The sequence below is a fragment of the Alosa sapidissima genome, chromosome 7 (genome assembly GCF_018492685.1).
Source record: "Alosa sapidissima isolate fAloSap1 chromosome 7, fAloSap1.pri, whole genome shotgun sequence".
NCBI lineage: Eukaryota > Metazoa > Chordata > Actinopteri > Clupeiformes > Clupeidae > Alosa > Alosa sapidissima.
In genome coordinates, this window is record NC_055963.1 from 29,569,203 (window position 1) to 29,594,081 (window position 24,879).

Sequence of the window (24,879 nt, forward strand, 5' to 3'; positions counted from 1 at the left end):
TTGGATGAGCACATGTTTTGCATGTGTTTATGACTTACTCAATGTGAAAATTTTATGAGTGATTTACAACCCTCTGTTATGACCGAGACAGTTAGCTGATACAGATTCCATAGTGTTTCTAGAACAGTCCCCCCGACACACACACTCACTTTCAGATTTGGTTTTCATAATCAGGATGTAGGAGGGGTTTGTGTCGACCAGTCCTCCACACTGTGGTCGAGGAGGAGGATGAACATACTCTACTATGAGTGGGGGTGAGAAAATGTAACCTTTGAAAAATGAGGTCGTTCTCTTCTTTCATTATGTGCACATAATGAAATGATTCACCTCGGAAAATGGCTGGAGATTGTATTTAAATTGCAGAAGAATCGGTAGTAATGAGTCATAGAAATGCAAAGCAGAGGTGCCCTTTCTGAATATCTTCTGCGGGGATAGTAAATTCTTAATTGATTCCAGACTTTGGACAGTCACCCAGGCTAAATCGAAGTCAATCAGCAATCGCAGAAAAACAGGCTACTGCTGGTGGCGTGGTGATGCACATTCCACAGGCTTCAAAGTCATCCAGTGGCACAACAAATCTGTTTTTGTTTTGTTCCTTTCTCCAAGACAACCTACCACAAGTTGAATTTATGGTGCTTGTGTGGTCAAGTCGAAGGAAACACTGGACTGAAACCTAATTTTACACACACACACACACACACACACACACACACACACACACACACACACACACACACACACACACACATGGCTATAGCCTATAGCCTACACACATACAGGAATTAACACATACATATATAGGCTATAGACATGTGTGTGTGTGTGTCTGTGTGTGTGTGTGTGTGTGTGTGTGTGTGTGTGTGTGTGTGTGTGTGTGTGTGTGCGTGCGTGCATCTAAATGTACCAAGTAGGACCTAGTTGGTTTGAGCACAAGCGAAGTTAAGTAGCCTACATTTTAAACAGCCCAACTTTAAATTAACAACTTTAAATTTAAATTTACATTTTAAACAACCAAACTTTCCAATGTTTTCTCAGTTAGCCTTTTAAAATGATATCAGATTAAACAGAATGTGCCTTTGCAACATTGGATGAATGGTTGCTGATAATGGGCAACGTAGATATATTTTTATTAAAGATCAGCCATTTCTTTCTACAACATTCAAGAACCCTTTTGCAATTATGTAAGCACATAATGTAATCTGAAAACTGCTGCCCTGATTAAAAAAAAGAAAAAAACAAACAATGCAAATGATCTCAGATGGTATTCTGTCTATAATGGAGTGGAATGGAAATGTATGTACTGTACAACATATATATATATGTTGTACAGTACCAGTAGCTTACTTGTAGCCTAATCATACATCATAGTTTATCTTTTTCAGTTAGGTGTCCCTGCAGTAGCAATATAAGAGCAGTTACATCAGCTATTTAAATGTGTGAGCGCAGGAGCTATCAGCGCGATGCATCATAGTGACATGCATGGAGCATGTGCAGTTTCTTTTAGTCGGAAATTAAGTTGGCACCTGAAAGGACTAATTTCTGGATGAAACGAAACAGCGTCTCCCGACTTCTTGTTAAATAGCCGACAGATCTGACGTCTGGAAATGGAAAGATTGACTGTCGAGCGGCACAACAAATAGCCTAGGCTACTAAAGTGTAATGTATGGAGTTTTAGAGTCATAACTTGCGCACTAGGCAAGTATAGTTGAAAACTAGATGTCTTACATTTGTGTTGTATCGATCATAATGCATTATAAAATGGATTTGCGTGGGTGAGTCGTCCATAAGCTAACAACGAAGAAGAGGTTAGTAGATCAACGTGTAGTTATTTGTGACACTTATGTATTTGTGACACAAATACATTTTGATAGGCTCAATGTGATCAGGGTTTAAGTTACCCGGTCATTTAAAAGTTATCTTACGAATTTGCACCATTTTATTTCATCAAAATCTTTACAAAAGCCTATAGCCTATTGGCTAAGGTTAATACCACTGTACTTGGACTTGAAATAAAGCGTGATCCGACAGGAAACCGAAAGCGCTTAGACAAGATCTTGCTTTTACTTTCACTTGTTGCGCATTGAGCAGTTTATAAATTCGTCGTATTTTAAAAGACATGGAGTGAACTTAAAGTTGATTTATCAACATTAGGCTAATTTATTGGGAAAATTGGGCGAATTCATCAAGGCGGAGTGCTGCTAAATATGAATTTCTCATTTGTAATAATTTTATTTAGCCTATGACTGATTGAACTTCCAGGTAACTTAGATTTACATAAATTCTTTTTTATTTTATTTTACTATTTCAAGATGGAGGAAAACGTAAGGAATATGCGCCTGAAAGAATGGTTGATTGCACAAATAGATAGTGGGAGATACGCAGGTTTAACCTGGGAAAACCAAGAGAAAACCATGTTCAGAATTCCTTGGAAGCATGCCGCCAAGCAAGACTATAGACAGAACGAAGACGCGGCGCTTTTCAAGGTGAGAGATCAAAGCCCCTATCTTTGGGTGCTTTGTTTCGTATTAAAAAATACAGAGAATCAGGCCTACCATAAAGAGTTCTCCTGCATCTTTCGTTGACAATGAATTCGTCTTTCTTTTTGACAACCTGTGAAAGACCAGATTTCTGCATCACGTCTGTCCCCGTCCCTTATACTCTGTAGTGTTTTCGTTCTGCAGGCGTGGGCCATATACAAGGGTAAATATCGAGAGGGCAAAGACAAAGCAGACCCCTCGGTGTGGAAGACTCGTCTGCGTTGTGCCCTCAACAAGAGCACTGACTTTCAGGAGGTACCTGAAAGGAGTCAGCTGGACATTTCTGAACCTTATAAAGTGTATCGGATTCTACAAGACAGTAACCAGCCTGCAGGTAACCACATTTACTCAGTAGGCTATCTTCAACATACTTTTCTAATCTGTACGCTCTCAGTAAATGTCACATAGCCTACTGGCAGGCTACTGGAAGGTTATGTTTAGCCAAGAGCCATTGGCCTGTGTTGCCCTCATTCTCGATATCACAACGGAGGGAGAGACAGAGGTGCTACACAGCTACACATCCTTCTCAACTATTTCCCTTTCTAAATGAATCGAAGTGGTCACTTCCCCTTTTCTCGTTCTCTTTTTCAGATTCACAGGGAAGCCCAGTGATACTACAGGCTACTGCAGTTACAGCAACAGGTGTTCATCTAGCCAGTGCTCAGGTTAGAGCAGAATTCAAGTCTACACTCTACTCCACACTCCTCCACTAATGGTGTAGTTTAGTTTCTGTCCTTGGAAATCCCCACTTTCCATGCTCGTCAGCAATGGTTAAAACATGTGTGTTAGTTTGTCGCCATCTGCTGGACACCTCAGGGCCACAATATAATTTGCATCCCTCGAAGCCCCCATGATAATTAACTTAGTTGAAGCCCTCACCATTTCACCAATTCACCATGATAATAAACATATTGACATAATGCAGAATGTATAAACATCTAAACTTCTGGTAATTCCTCTTGTGTAGTGTGGTGCCAATGGATCCACCGGAAGGACTGGACCAGTCAGAGGTCAGTGTCCTCCCTCACTTGCATACTGGAATCCATATTATTTTCTAAATAACTGATAACGAATGAGGATTTTACCCTATTGTAATTTGGAGCAAGACATAGTAATGTCAAGATATTTGAAATGTATGTTTTCAGAGGGACAGCCACAACTTAACGTTGTAAAGCTGGAAACTAGGAGACCAGTTAGCAGACCCCTCCTGTCTACAGAGCTACAGATTTCAGGTGAGGTTACACTTCAGTTCAGAGTGTGTTCACATGATGCAAAGAACTACATCTGTATATTCGATAAAACATATGATTCAGATAGTTCCATCAGTGCCTGGTAACTTGTAGATTTTGGACTGTAGCTAGAAAAATATGGCATATACAATTCAGTTTCAATTTATTGTGCTTATAGAGCGCCAAAACATTACACATGTATCATGGCGCTTTACAGAATGTAGGCAATCAGAGAAGGAAAAGAGGAAGAAAAGAAAAGTAAAGAAAGAGAGGCCCATGGGTAACAGGGGCGAGGAAAAACTCCCTAGAACTGGAGATACATATAGGAAGAAACCTCGAGCAGATCCACGACTCAAGGGCCTGACCCATCTGTCTAGGGTCAATACGGACAGTAAGGTCTGTACATATGACAAATGCATATGATAGTCAGGTGTGGAGAATAGGACATGGTGTTTAAAGCACCTGAGGTGAAAGTTATAAGAGGTGGGATGATTATGTATCCGGTATGATAATGCATTAATCATGATTTAGTGAGAGAAAGTGCAAATAGTCCGGTGTTGGAATTGTCCAGGGAAAGAGAGTTGTCAGGGGGCAAGTGGTGGGTCAGCAGACGGGCCAGGAATCCGGGCAGAGTTGTCATAGGCAGGTGATGGGGCTGTACGGGCCAGGAATCCAGATAGGGGGACAGTAATAGGGCAGTCGAGGATGGGACTTCAGGTGGGATGGGTGAGAGGAGGTCCAGGCACACGGATGGTTGATGACTGGTGATGATATACCTCACAAGTGAGGTACAGTAAGGGGGAAGAAAGAGAAATGTAGAGTGGGTTAGTATTACTGAAAATCAACATTGTTAATGTCAATAAGTAAACAGTGGTACTATATATTGTTACAGTAAATCATAGTGAGAATAGGCAAGAGAGGGAGAGTTGAGAGAAAGAGAAAAGGGGAGAGAGGAGAGAGGCGAGGGGGAGGGGGGGGGGGGGGGGGTTGTACGGCGTGGCACATGAAAAGTCCATGACAGCACTATGCTATAGCAGCATAACTGGTAGGCTGTTCTCTTGAATCCTATGGAAGACAGAGTAGGCCTGCTCTTCAGTTTTATATTTTAATGTGTATGTATAGGTACAGTATGTTTTGGTTTACCTGTGTGTGTGTGTGTGTGTGTGTGTGTGTGTGTGCAGATTTCCGACTGCGGGTGCGAGTGTTCTACCAGGGCCAGATGGTGGAGGAGGTTGTCAGCCACTCCCAGGACGGCTGTTTCATCCTGCATGGCACCGTGCCGGTGGGCAGTGAGCGCATCTACGGGCCCTGCGATGCCCAGCGTGTCTTCTTCCCCCCCGTAGACAGATTCCAGCTGCCCCCTGGCATGGCCGACGCCATGAGCCGCCTCCTGCCCCACCTGGAACGGGGCGTGCTGGTGTGGATGGCGCCGGACGGGGTCTTCATCAAGCGCTTCTGCCAGGGCCGCGTGTACTGGGGCGGGCCTCTGGCCGAGCACAAGGACCAGCCCAACAAGCTGGACAGGGAGAGGACCAGCAAGCTGCTGAACATGCCCAGCTTCCTGCGAGGTGGGTGAGGAAGGGTGCAGCTAAACTGGAATAAAGGACAAGATGGACTGTTTTTTTAAGTGGTCCATCCTGTTGTACCAGTGCATCTTAAAAAATGAGAGTATCGTGGAAAAGGCTCAGGAAACCATTACCAGTGTTTTGACTTAATTAGCTGATTAGAGCTCTTCTCAGGTCGGCATTTCTATTTTGTAAATTCTTTATTCTAATATTTTGAGATAGTGGATTTTGGATTTCCATAGGCGGTAAGATTAGAATAATCAAAATTAAAACAAAAAAAGGCTTGAAATATTTCACTATATGTGTAATGAATCTAGATTATATGAAAGTTTAAACTTTTTAAAAATAAATTATGGAAGTAAAACATTTTTTTTTACTTTTCCATGATATTCTATTTTCTTGAGATGCACTTTGTGTTCATTGCATAATAAATGTCATTAAGTGAAGTATTGATTAACATTGATTATCTATTGATTCAAATGAGTCACTGAGAACTATTTCTTGATGGAGGTTAGTGGTTGGGGGTGATTTTGCCTGCTCACTGAGCTGTAATGACTTCATTATTTGAGTGCACATTTGTGGAACAGTGGAACGTAATACTGTGACATTGTGGAATGTGAGGTTCTACTCGCGTTCACTCTGTTTTGCACCTTTTTGACCACAGAGTTAGAACTCTTCCTGCGCGGCGAGGGGCCGAGGCCCTGCTACAAGATCGATCTCTGCTTCGGGGAGGAGTTTCCTGAGACTGGTGTGCCGAAAAGCAAGAAGCTGATCACAGCTCAGGTTTGTGTTGGTGTAGGTGCGAATGTGTGGGGACAGTGATTCTGACTTGTTAAACTGTTAGATGCACAAAATATAGACTGCATAAATATGTGTCAGGTCAGTTGAAAGAAATATTTTAACACATGGATCATTACTTTTCTAACTCTCAGAAACATTAGCAAGAGATGTTGCACAACATCACATCATAGGCTAATATGCTTGACATCTAAATGTGCAAATTTGAATCAAGCATTAGAGTGCAATGTTTCATTATCACCACTAGGGAGCAGCATAACTCACCATTTCGAACAGTATTACCTTATGAAGTTACATTCAACGCTGAGGATTCTCCTAGAAGCTGCCAGCTGATTAAGAACGTTTTGTTTTTCACTGCAACGCTATCACTGTAAGCTAAACTTGTTCCATATACACATCTATCATGTTTCTCATGCAAAGTCACTCCGCATGGTTCTCTGTGCAGGTGGTGCCACTGTTTGCGAAGGAGCTCCTTCTGCGGATGCCTCCGCCCAGCACTGGGATGGCACAGCAGCCTCAGGCACCATGAGGTCCACGTCTGTGGACGACATCCACCTCAACTGTTTGTTCTGGACAGTCATCATTATACACAAAGACATGGAACTTATTGCCTCCCCTACCTCAACAGCATATCTTAGACCGGGAAAACTATCAAAATGTGACAGATGAAGCAAGGTGTTTTGGCATTACACATGTAAATTCAAGTGTGCAGCTAGTGTTGTTAATGTAATTTATCGTTGAGATCAAATCTAATGTGATTATTAATAGCCTAATAGTTTAAAGATTTTACCAAGTGTAAGTGTTAGACTAAAAATCATTATCAGAGAGCATGTGTGTGAATATATTGCAACCTGAATTTTACACTTATAATGACCTGTATGAAAAGAATTTCTGCTTCTTTCACATCAACATATTTCTTTGTGAAGACTTTGACTTTGTTACTTGATAAATTGAATATAGGCCTACTCAATCAGCTTGTAAACGAATCTCCTTTCTTACAGTGTAGTGTGCAGACACATAGACCTATGTTAGGTCTTTGAGTATGTAAGAATAACAGTGATAATTCAAGGTAAATCTATAAAGCTTTTTTAATCTCTAGCGAACATTGTATGACAGTTTCACAATTTTAAAAATATACAATTTTATAGCTATAACATTTACAAAGAAAATAGTAACAACGGTATTTTTGAAAAACAACAACAACAGAAAACAAAACAAAACGAAAAAAAAAAAACTAAAGTGAAAGAGTGTGCTTGATCAAGAAGAGATACCCGTATCTGAGTTCAGAATACTATTCCTTTGTTCTTCTCCCTGCGCTCGGTCATACATGAACTTAAAGACAACAGAGAAGCGTACAGCGGGGTCTGCCCTATTCACAAAGCATCCGATTCCAACTTGTCATTAGCACCGTTTTACGTTCTCATAATGACATTTTTCACGGCATCACAAAAGCGGAAGGAAACACCTGATGTGTGTGTGTGGATGGGGTGGTGTGGGGTGGTGTGTGGGGTGGGGTGGTATTGGCTGATATTTGCACCCTGCCTCCGAAGCATGAGGCGTTTATCTTCCGAGTTTTCCAGTAGTGTCTTTTCCCTTTAACAGTTTAAAAGAATGAAAGAACCCAGACCGGACAGTAATGCTGTTGGTAAAAGAGCGTGTTGACCCACACTGAGAAAAAAGGCTAAAGGTTGCTGATACATTCACCTCGTCCGTCCAGACACACGGCCAGAATTCGGCTCAGAAGCGTTAAAATTAAATTTCAGTACGAAAGTAACAACTGACTCATTTAGACTTTTTATTCTTTAGCATATTTGTGTAACACCTGTAATATGTAATATTTATATATTTATATATTTCATTTCTCTCTCCAATGTTATTAACTTCAATAATACTGTTTGAAAATAGTTACCCTGCAGAAAACACTGTCCGTGAGCGTGGAACGACCATTACTACATCATCTGAGTAAACGCGTGGCGACACAGACAGGTGAATTTGATTGTCTCACTGAATTGTCTCTTTTTGTGCATTTTGGGATTTCCTAGCATGGCGCCCTCCCATTGCTTTGCACGGAAATATACAACTGCTCCCCTTCCTGTGACCCCCTTCCCCCCTCCCCGTCTTGAAAAATCCCAGAGGAGGTGGGCTTGGTTTTCATGGCTTTGCTCATGCGCACTTGAGGATGGCCATAGTAATGTTGAGTTAACCTGAAACCTCCTGCGCCAACGCCCCGGTTCCTGCTCAGCTGGCCAGATGCGAGTGTGTGGAACTGGTGGCGCTGAAGTGGACACCACACTGTGGGCTTTCTGTGTATGTGTGTGTGTGTGTGTGGGTGTGTGTGTGTGTGTCTGTGTGTGTCTGGTGTGTGTGGGTTTACGTGTGTATAAGGGAAGGTGGTCGGTAGAGGAGGAAGCCTGGGAGCTTCTATTGTTGTTTCTCCTGTTTGGAGCCTTGAGGTAAATCTGGGGGTGTCCTCCTCCTGTCCTCTCCTTCCTCCTCCTGCTGCTCCCCCTCTCGGATGAAATTCGGAGGGAGGTCGGGGGCTGACCAGCGTCTCTTGCGAGGCCGTGTCTCTCGCTCCTCACGGCCCCTCTCAACGCTGTGGGAGGCGCTGCCGGTGGTGTTGGTGGAGGTGGTGGTGGTGGTGGTGGTGGAGGGAGGCGTAGGGGGAGGAGGAAGAGGAAGAGGCGGAGGAGGAGGTGGAGGGGGCATCCTCTCTGCTCCTGGGCTGGAGCTGGAATTGGCCGTTGGCGCCGCGCTGCCCAAGGCCTGGCCGTGGTGGTGCGTGCGGGCGGCCCTGGAGCCTGAGCGGGAGCGGGGTGGCGGGGGGCCCAGGGTGGAGCCAGGGAGGGGTGCGGGGGTCGGGGTCAGCGCCAGGCACACGTCCCCGGCATTCAGCTGGCGGCAGGCGAGACCGTAGAGCTGGCCGGTTCTCTGCGGGCAGCACGAAGACCAGCCTCGATCGCGCACAAAGAATGGATACTCCACTAAGACTGTGAGTAACTCCTGCCAATGAAACAACAAAGCAGTGGTAATAGGCTGCCCCCGACCAGCGCCTCACTGTGATGCCGAAATGGAGATTATTAATCCATTAAGCCAAAACCAAACAGAAAAACAGACTTAACAAACAAGACATAGTAAGCTCTTAGACAAAGCACTACTGAGGGGTAATTTTCTGCGTGTACCACATTGCCAGGTCACTTGCTTGTTCTTAACTGAGAAGATCAAATCAGATAATACTCTTACCCAATTGTGGAAAGTAGTGAGAGGGATTTCTTTAAATGTGTAACTCAAACTATTGAGGGCACTAATTAGCCATGAGAAATAAACTTTTTGACACTCCTCAAGAAAGAGTTATGTCAACATAAAATCTGTGAAGTGGAAGTGGATAGAGCCTTTCTATTTACTAAATCATTTTACATTCATACCTTGGCAGTTGTGGTTTGGTATATTGTCTATACATTGTATGATATATTGTCTATATATTGTCTGCACTGTTACACCATTACCCTGAACAGGGGCGCCTGCAGGAATTAATGCTATGGTACGCGTGGACAATATTTGTCCGTTTCCCGGTTTACATAGCATAGCAACATTCACATGCAATAATACAACAACAACGTCTTCAATGACCTATTAATTTGGACAACTTGATACAGCCATATACAGGCTAAAGTTACCTTTAGTTTTGTTCTAGCTTACCGTGACGTCTGGCTTTAAACAGCTGTCTAATGCAGTCTAACGTTCTGACAAGCAATTGCCCACCTTGTTCTTGCCCATCTGGAATAACTCCTAGGTTTGCTGCATCCATTCTTTCTGTTTTCGTTGTTTAAACTTGTGATGTCCATGATGAGTATTGAGTTAGTGAATTAGCTCAACATTGTGTGCTGATAATATAGATAGCCGAGTAAAAGAAAACAAGTAGCCTAGTTGCGTGCCTGCGTGCGCATTCTCTCTCTCCTGCTCAAACAAAATGTGTGCGCGTTAATTTTGATAACGTGTTCACTAACTTCAATAGAAAATTGTAAATTGTAGCCTGATGGCATGCAGCTAATGGGATACTGTCCATAGTTGGGAAGGTATGGTGGGCCAAAACACACACACACACAGGAAATTTTCTCTTGTTGAGTAGCCTGATGGTACGCACAGTGCGTACGGACGTACACCTGCAGGCGCGCCTGACCCTGAACCAATTTCATTGAGTGTACCTACTTAAAAATATCATCTCTCAACTCTCAAATCTCATTCTGATTTGAATCTCTGGGTGCAACAATAATGGTGGCCCCCTAGTGGACTGACCTGAGTGTTGCGGTCGGCCAGCAGGACCTGCAGTTGGCTGAAGGCGTGCGTGGGGCCAGGCAGGATGTGCAGCACGGTGCAGCTGCTCAGGTGGAACTCGGGCGAGATGTCGGCGCTGCGCAGGAAGTCATCGGTGCGCAGCTCCTCCACGCGTTTCAGCCGCCCCCCGGCTAGCTCGATCAGGGACCCCTTGGCGAAATGAGGTAGGACGGCGGCGCCGGCGTTGGGGTGGAGGTGCGGCTCGGCGCCGACGGGGCCCCCATGGGTGCCGTGAACGGCACGCTCGCGGTATGGACTCGGGGGCGAGGCCAGCTCCTCGTTGCACTCGTGTTCAGGCCCCTGGGCCGTGCCGTGGCTGTTGTGCTGATGCGAGCCCAGAGGGGAGAGCTGAGAGTTCCTCTTGCTGTGTGGGGGCGTGTATGGCGGCGTGCCCGCTGAGCTGAGGGGAGCCGGGTAGGCGAACGAGGGCGTCTGCTGCTGGAGGGAAGGGTAGACGGAGCCCAGCGCGTAGTAGATCTGAGCCCCGGCCCCCTGGATGGCACCCAGACCCAGGGGCTCCACCTTGGCGGTTCGTGATTCGGCGAGGTGAGGGGCTTTGGGAGTCCTGCGGAGATCTCGCTCTCTGTCCCTCTCCCTCTCTCTTTCTCTGTCTCTTTCTCGCTCTCTCTCACGCTCTCGTTCTCTCTCCCTTTCTCTCTGTCTGTCTCGATCTCGTTCTCGGTCCTGCGGGGGGGTGCGCGCGTTGGGGCCCTCCCGTGAGGACAGTGTTCCTCTCGCCTGCGATGATCCCGCAGTGTCCTCCGGGTGTCGCTTCCTCCCATTGGTGTGAAAGCCCTCCGCGTGCCTGGAGCGGCTGTCGTTGCCACCCTCCCCAGCAGAGGGTGCCCTCTCAAGGGAACTTTGCCGACCCTCCAGGCCGTCCAAACCGTTGGGCCTTCTGCTCGGGTAGCGGAGCCGCTCGGAGAGGCTCTCGGTGGGGTAGGGCGGCGCAGGCTGGGTGAAGAGGTGGTGCGCTGGGGAGAAGAAGGAGGAAGGGCTGTATTCCCGGCGACTGAAGTAGGGCCACGCGTCCCGGTCCGAGGCATAGTGGCTCTTGTAAGAGGGTAAGGACAGCGGCGGCTGCAGGGTCAGCGGGGGCCAGCGTGAGTGGTGCGGGATGGGGGGGTCCACTACGTCCAGGACCCGGCTGTCCCTCCAGGAGGGAGAGATGGCGCTGTGCCTGTCACCGGGGGAGAGGAACGGGTGAGACGCCGGGGGCGGGTAGGACACGTGCCACTGGAGGGGCAGGGGTTGCAGTGGGGCCGGTGGTGGTGGCGGAGGGGGCAGATCTTTGTCATAGTGAGGGGCATCGCTACTCTCCCTGGCCTCGGACTGCCTCCCTGCCAGGGCTCGGGGCCGCAGCGGTGCCGGGGGCTTGAAGTCGTCCTCCGGGGGGCGCTGCTGCTCTGAGGAGCCCTGCCGGGACTCCCGCTTCTTCGGGGGGAGGCACTCTTTGCCGCGGTCTGGGGTGGGATTCATGGGGCACCCCCCTGGCCTGTGGGGCCCGAGATTAGGTCACATGGGCTTCGGGGGAGAATGACGGGATCAGAGAGAGGGACGCCGCCCTTCTGCTGCACAGCATCACGCGTTCCTCACAGCTCACCACACGCCAAACGTCTGCTCACCTACAAAGAGAGAGATAGAGACAGAGAGAAAGTCACACAGAGTAAAGGAGGTAGAGAGAGAGAGAGAGAGAGAGAGAGAGAGAGATAAAAAAGCAATGACCACAGAAAGAGAAGAAGAGATGAGAACAGAGGATAGATGTGGAAAGAAGAGAAAAAAGAAAGAATAAGAAACCTACAGCCTGGATTGCGATGTATAAAATAAAGTGAAAGAAGATAAGCATAATAGAGAGATGAGGGCGATGCCAGGGGAGAATGCAGAGAGGAGAGGGTGAGATGAAACAACAGAGATGGGGGTTACACAGAGAGACAGAGAGCAAAGGGAAGAGGAAGGACCACAAGAAGAGAAGATGCAAGGATAGAAGGAGAGAATAAAAAGATAGAAGGAAATGAAAACAAAAACAATGAGAAAGAATAAGAAATACATAGATAGACAGTGTATAGAATTAAGGAAGGCAAGCCATGCAGCGAGACGATGGAGATACCATAGAGAGAATGCCGTGGAGAGGGTGAGGTGAGAGATATGGAGGGAGAGGAAGAAGAGACAAGATGTGAGGGAACGATAGCACTTTGTTGGTGTGAATGAATTTGAATGTTTAAGACTCTAAGGTCTACACAGTAATCATTAGGCGCGGAGGCACCTGTGCTCGCACATGAAGGTGTAAGAGCTGCAAGAGGAGTTCCTATGCTCCCTCTCTCTCTCGTTCTTTCCTTTTTCTTTCTATATATCTCTCTCTTTCTCTCTCCCTCTCTCTGTCTCAGTCTGTCTCTTCGCCTGGTCTGCTCAGAGAGAGTGCGGTTGGCTGCTGGAGTCTGACGGTGCTGCATCCGTGAGCTCTTAAGCAGCGAGAAAACAAGGGCCAGTTGGCGCCTGTCAAGCCCTCGAAAATTGTGATGCGTTCTAAATATAAACCTCTTGTATTATTGGTGTGATGTCGAATGGGCATGCATTACCGATCTAATGACACTTACACACACACACACTCACACACACACACACACACACACACACACACACACACACACACACACACACAGATATACACGTGAACACCCACAGCAGTACAGTACAGATTCAAACACACAAACACACACATATACAGAATCTACAGATGAAACCATGTATGGGTGAACGAGTAGCCCACACACACACACACACACACACACACACACACACACGCATACACAAACATAAAGAGATTCACCCACACGCACACACAAGAGGCACAGCGGGATGTTATCAGGCGGTTCTTTGAAGAGCAAAAATGTGCGCTTGCTTGTTCAGCTATATCGGGAAACACATCGGCTCCACAGTCACCTCCTATAGAACCCCCCACCACCCCCACCCCTATCCTCTACCCCCCCCCCCCCCCACATAAAGAACTCAGCGCCCCCTGCCCACACTCCAGGGTTCCGCTGCCAATCAACGCTCCCCTAGCGACGGAACATGCCGGTCACTACTTTTTCTTTCCCTCTTCCTCCCTCCCTCCCTCATTCCCTCCCCCTTCCCTCCCTCCCTCATTCCCACCCCAACACTTACACCCCCACGGCGAAATCACCATCCGCAGTGAGAGTCCGTGGCGTGGGCAGAGGGAGATGATGATGGTGGTAGTGGCAGAGATGCTCGCGGAGCCTGAAGGGGATTCGAGGCAGCAGGGGAGGGAGAGAGCGCGCGCGCGGGGAGGGAAAAGGAGGCTGGAGAGAGAGGGTGTAGCTTGTAGTTAAGCACCCTTGTTTCATTCACTGTGGAGTGTGGGGGAGGCTTCTCCAGAGCGCCTTTAAATGCTCTGAATGCGCTAAATGAGACACTTTGATGTGACTGCACAGTGCCGCCGGCACATCTGGTCCTTTTCAGTGCTTCAGTCTAACGTTCCGTCTGCCCCTACTGAACCCTGCCACCTAGCAGCTGTCGCTATGGAAACTAAGTCCATGCATCCTCACTCCACTCTTGTGCAAGGGGGAGGGAGGTTACGCAGGGATACGATACTGGCTCGGGAGTTTCTCTTTTCTTTCCCTTATCACTCTCTTCTCGTCTTTAGTTTAATGTCCATGAAAAGAGATTCTGTACAAGGAAATGCACTCTGAAGATGAATCAATCCACTATTCATCTGATACACGCTTGTGGGTGGACTTTTGGAGGGGGAAAAAAAAGGCAGCGAGGCATTGCTTCGGTCCCGAACTGACCTCTGGACAACATCTTCACAACTTTTGAATAAATAATGGCAACACATAAAGACAAAGAGCAGAAGAGTTGGACCTACGTGTGGCCGAGTTGAAGGAACCACAGACAACCCTGTCAGGGATGCTTGAGTGGCAGGAGTTGCTCACAGAGACACCCGAACTGTCCCTTTCTCTAGCGTCTTGGAGCCCCAGCCCCGCTCACTGTAAAGAACTCTTACTTCTGTATCTCTAGTTTCACTCACTGTCTGCTCTTTGAAAAAGCTCTTCGACCGATCAATACAACGAGACAAGGTGATCCGCGGAGGCGAAGAGTCCTTTACAGAGAGATGAAGCCGCCCATGCGACAGAAGAGGCTGACATCCACTGAGGTGACCTCTCACAGACGACGCCGCCGCTGCTGCCTCTGCACCGGTCACCGGTGCTGACCATGCAGCCTCCAGCATCATCTAGGTTATGACTCAGAAAGTTTCCACACAAAGCGGCGCTCGGGCGCCCTGTGCAGCGGCTGACATTCTCCGGAAGGGATCGATACGTCCGTGTAACGCGAGAGGTCAGGATGTTGCCACCACTCTGCTGCTGCTGCTGCTGCTGCTGCTCCTGTCAGACTCTTTTCTTTTTTTCTTTTTACAAACTCCACTCAACTGAAATAGCCCCCAGAGGAGCTTCCTCACTGGTTCCCCTCTCAGACACGTTTTAAACAATCAGTGCTGGCACAGTCTGTCAGGGCTCAATTGAATTACCATTGATCTCACCAATATCAAGTGTTTTGCACTTTGGTGCGGGAGCCAAAACCAACTAGCCATAGTGGCGGAGCTGGTTGGGCGCGCAGTGGTATGGTTGGGGTGTGGTCTGTACGAAAAAGAGCAGGTGGCATTCTCACGGCAGTGGGGCAGGCATTTGGGCAAGGAGGAGAGAGCCATTCACAGACGGCTTCATTGACACCACAGACTAGAGGCAAAAAAGAATTTGAAAATGTTTTGCTGAATATATACACACACACACACACACACACACACACACACACACACACACACACACACATATATATATATATATATATATATATATATATATATATATATATATATATATATAAAATAGTTGTTAAAAGCAGTTTGTATTTTTCCACAAGCTTTTAATAACTATGCTTTATTCATGGCAGGCAGAACAGGACTGCCATCAAGATTCAGTAATGATGGGGGAGTTGGAGCAGACTAGACAGGTTTGAATGGCAGATCAAACAGAACAATTGTCCTTTGATTGAAGCAGAAAACAGGCTGATTCGAACAAGCACACAAGAGAAAGGAGGGAGCTGTAGGAGGCTGCAATCCAACTGAGTCATTTCACCTAACACACGTACAAACACTGTTGTACAAGAGATTCTTTAGAAAAAATAACAAAGCAAATATACAAAGAATGACCAGTATAAGTCATATACCCACTGAAATGCTTCCAATAAGCCTAGACTACACTATAGGGCACTTAAGGACTAGAATCTTAAATCACTTTCCCTATATTTTCAAAACTATACCAGTCACAATAAATACAATTTAAGCGTGTTAACTACTGACATAAATTAGTTCTTGTTTAGACAAAAACACTTCTGAAAGCAACACATTTGAGCAAGCATTTAGTATAAACACACACATTTGTTAGCTGACTTAATTTCAGAAGACAAAGGAGAAACTTGAAAAGGAGAAGCTGTCTTGCCCCAAGCAAGCTGAAATGCCCTCAAGTGACTGACCTTGCCTTTGATCAGCAAACACTCCACTGCCACACACATCAGTTATCCAATGGCAGAAAAACAAGAACCATCCTCAGCAAGTCGCTGCGCGCAAAGGGTCCCCAACAAAACCCAAGAATCACAACACACCAAAGCTGTGAGCCTGTGTGTGACAGTTTGTGTGTGTGCGTGTGTGTATGTATGAGAGTGTGAGTGTGACTGTGTGTGCATGTGTGTGTGTGATTGGGAGTGTGTGCATGTGTATGTGTGTGTGTGTGTATGTGATTGTGAGTGCTCACTTGAGACTACTTGTACACAAGACTGAGGAAATGAGTAATATCTAGCAGTGAGGAGCATGTCTGCTATGCAACGACACATAAGCAGACCAGTTGCTGCTATCGCCCACTCGCCTTACTCACTGTGAAAGGGATGAATGCGTGCGCACAAACACACACACACACACACACCACATACATGCTGTGTCTACATCTTCACTTCACTTCGTCCAGGCATATATACAAAATATTAAACACTTGAAGCACATGTACTATTTTTAGTATAAAGAACTGCACGTTTCCAATCCAGAACTGGTCTGTCTGTGGTCTCTAAAAGACGATGTTAACAATGACGAATAACTACATCTGGAGATTTGCTGTAGGTATCAAGAGAGAAGAAAAAGAACATTTCAGAAAAAAGGTAGAACATGTCTGTAGAGAGATAGACAAAAAGATGAAAGAAAATGAAGGAGAGAAAGAGAGATAGAGAAGTCTGAGAGACAGGGATGGTCAGAGAGGTGGTGCGTCCCACACACAGCCTATTCTACAAGCCTGTGCTGCCTCTGACTCAAAGCAAAACCTAACCACGCATCACTCTCTCTCACATACACACACACACACCACAGTATCAAAACTCTTTTCAGTGCTGTTGTCTATGATAAGGCTTTCGTGCAAAGGCTAGCAAGAAAAAGAGGTTAAAAAATGCATAGTCCACGTCTCATTAAGCAGCATAACACTAAGCGTAGGCTACTCTTCATCTACTGTAATATCTTAACAACAAAGCAAAATGCCAAGTAATAAAACAACAAAAGAATTCAAAGCTGAGCTGAAAATTCATTTAAGCGCTTGCATAATTTTGTAAATAATACATGTAAAGGCCTGGCTTTCACCATGTTTCCCGACCCTCCTAAACAAAAAGAATGCGAGGTGCGCTCCCACTTCACCGTTTGTTGACTTTCAAGAGGCTACTCGTTTTCTTAAAGGACAGCTGCATCACATACAGTAGTGTTGTTCAAAATCTTCTTTCATGTCATCGAAAAAAAACACGTGTGAAAAAAAAAAGAATGACTACCGTGCCAAAGCATCCTTGTGTGCGAGAGAGTGAGTCGGTTGGCGGGAGACTGCATGAACATGCAGATATCAGCGAACTGTCAGTACACACGTTTCCCCCCATTTTCGCGATACACGCGCAGAGATTGTAACTCACACACATCGCACAGTGTCAACTTAAAATAGTTATTCTTTCAACGAAAAAGGGCGGATTTGGAGGAAATGCATTAGATCATCGTTATACACTGGCAGTAAAAATGTGCACTTCTGATCCTGAACTAAAAAAAAATAACATTGACACCCTCATGTCTAGATATTATTATTTTCAGTGTTATTAAAGAGTTGCAGTTTGCAGTCAGATATAAGGTGTAACCATATTGGGTTATGTTCATGTAATTAGTCAGCATAGGCTAATAACAGTTAACCAGAATTTACATGACTGGACTAAATACAGATTGTAAAATGGTTAATGAAAAACTCATAAGATCATACAATTATTATAGATGTTGACATGGCACCAAGATTGAATTATGATTATTGATAGAAGACAAAACTGTTTGATATACAAAATTGTATATAAATTGTCCTATTTTTGTCTAAATATTCTTTCACCTTTCCAATATTAACAGACACAATTGTTAATTTATTTGAAAGTTATCTAAATGGTTGTATGACTAATTAACTAAAATAGAAATAAAAAATGTTTAGAGGTAAAGAACACCCAGCACACAATGAAGGTAAATTAAGAGTAAATGTATTCAAATATATGGAGTGGTGGAAGCCTAAACTTGATCATTGTAATTGTATTTCTTGCTTTAGAATAATTTCCATGTTTTACATGTACTTAACATGATCTCAATATGCTTTTTTAAACATTAGAAATGCTCTTTATTGTTAGTCCAACTTTTCAACAAAACCACAAAATACATTTCTCCCATACGGTTTATGGTTCATGTGAAATATTTTCACTGGAGTCCAACAACACAACTCACAGCAAAACAAATACTGCTAATGCCAAGCACATATACTACAACAACCCCATGTGTGGTACATTTGTTTTGTGTTTTTTTTCTTTCTCTCACTTCTATATTTTCTTTTTTAAAGATTGTTCTTTTTCCTCTGTGCTGTGTTTTTTTCTTTGTGGCTGATCATGTTCCCCAGTGGAGTGCGCCGTGCGGATGGGATCGCTCTGATGCAGCAGAATTCTGCAGCTTTGTGTGTCTCCCCCGGGAGAACACAAGAGGAAGAACGCAGAGGAGAGGAGAGAAGCTATGGCACGCAGGAGCCGAGGGGAGGAGAAGAGAGGGAGAGGAGAGGAAGAGTATTTTATCATGTACAAAGAGGCAAATAGAGGAGGAAGTTTGAAAAAAGAATGTGTGGCCATGAAAGGAACGGGTCTGAGAGGACACGAGTTGAAGGAAAAAGGGAAGAGAGTTTGAAGGAAGAAGGGGTCAATAGAGCAGAGAGATGTATTTAGCTCAGATGTGTACAGGAAGAGGACTAGAAGCAAGTGGAAATAAATGGATGCAAAGAGAAATGAGGGAGCAGAAGAGAACTGGAAAAGGAGCAGGAGGAAGAGAAGGGAGGAGTGGAGAAGCAGGCAGGAGGACCTGTAAAGGGACAGGGATTAAAGTAAACAGAGTACTACTAGGGAGTACGCTGTGTAACGCTGAGTGTGTGTGTGTGTGTGTGTGTGTGTGTGTGTGTGTGTGTGTGTGTGTGTGTGTGTGTGTGTGTGTGTGTGTGTGTGTGGGTGTCACTCACTCCACAGGAAGCCAGTGCAGTGTAAGCCTTCGCAGGGCGTTCACACGGGCATCTGGCTCCCAGGCTCCTGTCAGCTGATTGGGCAAGTGGCCAGAGAGGCCCAGGGACCAGGGGAAGACAAGCCATGCGTCTCTCTCTCTCTCTTCTGTTTCTCTCTCTGTTCCCCCCCCCCCCCCCCCCCCACACCTCCTCTCTCAGTCTCTGTCTGTGTGAGTGTGTGTGTGCGAACGTGCGTGCGCATGCGGTGGGGCCAGTGACCCTTCCTCAGAGGAGGATGATCCTCGGTGACCGTGTGAGAGTGTGATCCTGGGGAAGGATGAGCTTATGGCTCAGGAGTTACTATTGGAGCCAGGTGGGGGGTGGTGGAGTGGGGTGGCAAGTATGAGTAAGTTTAATCTCTGCCACACAATGGAACATAGGGGATCTGTCGAGAGGGCACTCTAGCAGTGTATGGAATAAAGCTGCACAAGTGTACTCCACACACACACACACACACACACACACACAGACACACACACTCACGCACACACACACACACACATACACACAAGCTCTCTTTCTCTTCTTTTTCTTGTTTGTCATATTGTCATATGGCATAAAACACTCCTACACAAATGTATTGAAATCTGATTTCAATATATGCTGTGGTGGGTTCAAAAGCAAGTGAGACAATTTCCTCCTTTTGTGTGTTTTTTGTTTTGTCGATTTTCAGAATTTCCTCCTTTTTGCAACTTTTTGCATTGTCTTTTCTAGACAATGGCCAGGTTTATTTCTGTAGATGAGACTATTGCGAAGGATGCATAAGACACGCAGATATACAGCCAGACCGCATGGACTGCAGTAGTCAGCAAACAGACACGGGTGGAGAAAAGTATAGCCAAGACACACAGGCTGATATATATGTACACAATGATGCAATGGTGGTGCAACTTCAAAAATGAAACACTGCTTGACTCGTGTTAGACATGAAACTGAATCAGTGCTGCTCACGGAGGGCCCCATTCTCAGCGGCGAAGCTCCACCATGGGGACAGGCGAAAGCTTCTTCATCTACCGCCTCCGCCACGTTAACAAGATGAGCAATTTAACTGAGCCATTCAAACCCATTCACACAACCTCCCCCCTTTCCCTGCTCAGATTTTATGGAGGCATCAGAATGAGACAGACGCCAACAAACACCAACACAGAGTGTGTGTGTGTATGTGTGTGTGTGTGTGTGTGTGTGTGTGTGTGTGTGAGTAATTGAGTGAGTGAGTAAGTGAGAGAGAGAGAGAGTACTAGGAAAGAGGGGTTGTGCTATGAGGTATTACACTGCTAATCTGTGCTGGATCCCTGATGGTGCAGGCTAAAGCAGGCTTAGTACAGTTATGGGAGAAAATCCCCCCTGCAGTGGAGCCGTCCGTCAGCCCCTCAGGGGTATAAATAGGGACGCAATGCCCTGCCTAAGCTGGTTTTCACGCATGTATCAGTTAAAAATATGACCCAGCTAATTGCATCCCAGTCAGAGCCCCTATCCCCACACCCCTGCACCGCAAGCACTTCCTCTGCCCGGATAATGCCCCCCATACACACACACACACACACACACACACACACTGACAGGACCCTTTTTTTTGGAGGGGTGGAGGTGGGAGAGGCCTATGAAAGTGAACAGAGACCCCCCCCCCCCACCTTGCCAGATAGAAACCTATTAAAAAAGTGTGACATTTTGGGGGTAGGGTTGCAAGTTTCGGGTGTGTGGGGGCAAAGGCTGTCTTATCTCAAGGGGTTTCAATGACATTTGGTTTGTTTGTGAGGCAAGGTTTCGTCTCGGTTGATCGAGGTTTCAGAACCCACGTCTTCGGGCTGTCGAAGGCATCTGTCAGACAGATAGACAGGCCACAGAGGCATCTTCGCAGGCCCACGATTGGAGGAGCTTTGAAGAGGTTATCCACAGTGTACCCACGCTTGCACTGTGTTTTTGTGGACACTGTAACAACCAGGGTGTGCATGTGTGCCTTTTGCAGGCAAGCAAGCAGTATAGTGCAAGCCGTACTCTTAGCAAATCAATACATGCTGCACATACTGTACACAACACACAAGTTTATGGAAGGAAAATTGTCATATTATGAATACAACCATATGCATAAAAAAATAGTCAAAAATATGACCACTGTCTGCCACAAACCTCTGCATGTGAACTATTATCAAAAAGATAATAGTGTTTTTCAGAATCAATAAATTATCACAAAGGGTAATGTCGCAACTCAAATGTATCCAAATATTCTGACAACCCTCAAACACACCACACATACTGACTTAAAACACACATACAGAAACAAGCACCCCCCCCCACACACACACACACACACACACACACACACACACAAACACGCACGCACGCACTCAACCTTTTCTTTATCAGCAGTAATAATCCACATGACCTTCACTGTCATTTCCAACCTGCTAGAGAATGCCTTTCTGCACAGCTGTGAAATGAAGTTTACCTTTAATCATTCCCCTCTCAGCTCTACAGAATAAGTGTCAAGGGTAATTAACTGCGGCTTCGCTACCATTATGACACGCTCCACCAAATTTCACCACAGGTTGTGAAATTATTATACCTGAGCCCTCGAGGGTTTCTTTCTTAGATTGTAATGTGGGATATTTTTCAATTCTGTTATGTTGAGGTTGAAGTACAGTATGTGTATGTGTGGTGTGTGTGTGTGTACTTTACGTGTATGTGTGTTTCTTAATGTGTAGGATGTGTGTGTTTGTGTTTCAGTGTGTGAGTATAAGTACAAGTGTTCCCCTATATGGGCTGGTGAGCGGGGGGGGGGGGGGTAGAGATGTGTTAGATTCTGTTGTGTGTGTGTGTGTTTGGTTAGGGTGGAAAGAAGGACTGGGAGCTGCTGTCCTCTGCTATGAGATCAGTGACCTGCTTATGGACACCAGGACGCCAGCGCCAGCAGCGGCAGCAGCAGCCCTACATCGCCACGGTGACCTCCTGCCAGCTCGGCTCTGCTCTGCGCGGCGCGGCTTGGCTCGCCCTGCGTGTGCTCCGATTAGCCTTACCCACAAAACACTGCAGCAACACCTTAAGCTCACGGATATAGGTCTCTCTCTCTTTCTCTCTCACACATACACACACACACACACACACATACACACTCTGTCTTGCTGGTGTTTGTATGTGTGTTTGGAGGACATGTTGCACAGGGTACTATTACCCCCCACCCTTCCCCTACAAAGTCTTCATTAACAATGTCACACACACACACACACACACACACACACACACACACACACACACACACACACACACACACACCATTGGTACTCAATTTTAGTTTGTGTCTAAAAGCTGCGGAACAGCTGCCAGTTGCATGGCCTTTCATTATCACCAGACGAGAGGCTCAGAAATGAACAAGGGCTTAGAGCACAAAGGCCTACAAGTATCAATAGTGAGATCTTAAGTGTTTTCACACAAGTGCCTCCCCAAATGTTACATGCTATTCTATTCTGTTCTCTCTGAACAATCAATGACCTCTGTTCATTTAATTGTGATGACTGGATCACATTTACTACGGTACTCCTCTTCACAAAAGATTAGAAATGGGAGTAGATAATAGTAATAGTAATTCTCTAATAAATCTCTAATAAATTCAAACTCATTGATATAAAAAATCCAATTTGACCTTTGCAGATGTGCACACACAGACACACACACACACACACACCACTAACCCCTACTGAGTCATTTACTTGAACTGTGTAATCCACAGAGGCTATACACTTGCATGCACGTACGCCCCCAGAGTATCACACCTTCCTCTGCTAGCACAGAAACCGACAAGCACACACACACACACAAACACACACACACACACACCACTACACTAAATGCATTTTCTTTAAATGACACGAAAAAAGTCCCGGATATTATAAGTCCACACTTATTCACATTATTCACAGACCATTATACTTTATGATTACTATTCCATATGCAAAGTACCTGCCAGTGCAAGTGATCTTACACTCACACACACAAATAAAAATTATTTCTGTCTCTCTCTCTCTCATACACACACACACAAACACACACACACGCACACACACACATATATTCTCACTCTCTCTAACTCACACTACATGCACAAACTCATCCATGCAGTCATAAAAACATAAATTTCTCACAAGAGAAGACATGTGGGCACTCAGGCAGTCGTATGACTTCTCCTCCAGTTACCTAAAAACCACGGGTAGCTGTGATGGCAAACGGAAACCAACCCCTTCACTACACACCATGTCTGATTTCAACTGTAAATATCAATATAATGATAGTCTACATGAGGAATCACACTTTAGGGTCTGAATACAAAAATTACTGCACTTTCTAGACTAACTTAGTGATTATCAAAAGGCTCCAGAAATGCCCAAGCGTGTGTCATTTCAGCACCTGTTGTGGTGATATATTGTGGTGGTTGTAAGATTTACTGCATTAATGTGTGTGTCTATGAGTAAATGTAGGAAGAATGTTAGTATGCTCTTTGGAGCTAGTTTCATTCATTCAGAGGTAAACAGTCATAACTAAAGAGATGAGTCAATGCACCTCGGAATAATACACTAGAATTAGAATTAGAAGGCACTAAAAAAGAAGCACCTTCCCCTCCGCACAATGTTGGCGGTAATATCTCACTGTGACAAGTCACCCCAAGTCATGATCAGCCTGCTGAACAAAACTGGAAAGAGATACTTAAGGGCTGTATTTTGCACACTAAGTTGGGTGTGGCAATTAACAACTTAGGGAGTGGCTTAGCGCATTCTCTAAAAATCGCTATTGTACACCTGGTCAGAGGTCTATGGCGAGTTGTTTATATGTTATTTTAAGAGCGCATTGTCAACAGTCATTGGCGGGTGCACCTATCATCCATGAACGCACACCAGCGCACATCCAAGCAAAACATTACAAATTGCACGATTACAATAGGAAACATAATTAGAACTCGATGTACCGCATAGCGGTACAAAAAATGCCCGCCGCTCAGTCCTGTACAACCGTTCCACGAAAATAAATCACACTAATCAATTTGTCTCCATCTTTTACTCCATCCCCCACTCTTGAAACTTTTGTGTATGCTTGTTTGGCATGCCTTTGTGTGTGTGTGCGGTTGCACAGAAAGTAGCCTACTGGCGCTGCAAAGGTGAATAGATTGTAGAATAGCCAAAAAAGTTGTAGCAAACCTTTAAAACTCTCTAAACAATCACAAGTAGGGCAGTTCATCACAGTTTATCCATTGCAACTGGATTGATGAAAGGTCACGTACACCTGTAGGCTACATTGTATTTTAGTAAAGCAGAAGGTATCAGCATAATGTTATATTTATATTTATATATAGTTATATTATATTAAGTTATTTATTTATTTATTAATAAACAAAAACATCTCTGTCAGTTCCATGCAGTTTTCAACAGCTATTAAAAAGAAAGGTCATTTTTGGATGGATGGATTTTTTGTGAATGTTTCTTCTTCTACATAAGATTTTAGTCATCTTTAGTTCATGTGATACTTTATTGTCAATGCACAAATTAAGTACCAGTAGTCTGAAACGAAATGCAGTTTTACATCTAACCAGTGGTGCAACTGACATGTCCAAATGGGCCTTCATGAAATGCATCGTTAGACCGTTCATACACATTTTAACGGGCCAAGTTGAGCTGTTATTGTTCGTGCAAATTCCGTTATTGTTCGTGCAAATATAGGCTGATTCATGTTCCCTTGCATTGTGTAACTGAGGCTTTCACCAGACCAAGCTCAATCT

General features: G+C 45.2%; 2 protein-coding genes across 7 annotated transcripts in view; one reads left to right on the forward strand and one right to left on the reverse strand.

Annotated features, from left to right (window-relative positions):
• Positions 1-1,459: 1,459 nt before the first annotated feature.
• On the forward strand, positions 1,460-7,102 carry irf10 (interferon regulatory factor 10). Of its 3 annotated transcripts, none has more exons than XM_042098177.1 (9): positions 1,460-1,805; positions 2,310-2,483; positions 2,682-2,871; positions 3,129-3,202; positions 3,505-3,547; positions 3,683-3,769; positions 4,948-5,334; positions 5,996-6,114; positions 6,575-7,102. In XM_042098177.1, exons 2-9 carry the CDS (start codon positions 2,310-2,312, stop codon positions 6,656-6,658), a joined length of 1,158 nt encoding a protein of 385 aa, XP_041954111.1. In that variant the 5' UTR covers positions 1,460-1,805; the 3' UTR covers positions 6,659-7,102. The 3 variants fall into 3 exon arrangements, with proteins under 3 accessions (XP_041954111.1, XP_041954113.1, XP_041954112.1); XM_042098179.1 differs by having other exon boundaries at positions 1,460-1,695; XM_042098178.1 differs by lacking the exon at positions 1,460-1,805 and having other exon boundaries at positions 1,839-2,483.
• Positions 7,103-7,199: 97 nt separating this feature from the next.
• Positions 7,200-24,879, reverse strand: part of zmp:0000000926 (ataxin-1) — a 29,053-nt gene continuing 11,373 nt past the window's right edge. For 2 of the 4 annotated variants that reach the window (XM_042098172.1, XM_042098174.1), the window contains 2 exons: positions 10,426-12,089; positions 7,200-9,132 (listed from right to left, as the gene is read on the reverse strand). In XM_042098172.1, coding sequence (XP_041954106.1) covers positions 8,551-9,132; positions 10,426-11,943 — 2,100 coding nt within the window. In that variant the 5' untranslated portion in view covers positions 11,944-12,089 and the 3' untranslated portion in view covers positions 7,200-8,550. Of the gene's footprint in view, positions 9,133-10,425; positions 12,090-12,265; positions 12,269-16,011; positions 16,396-24,879 lie in introns of those variants that run through there. The other 2 variants (XM_042098176.1, XM_042098173.1) reach the window with 2 other exon arrangements.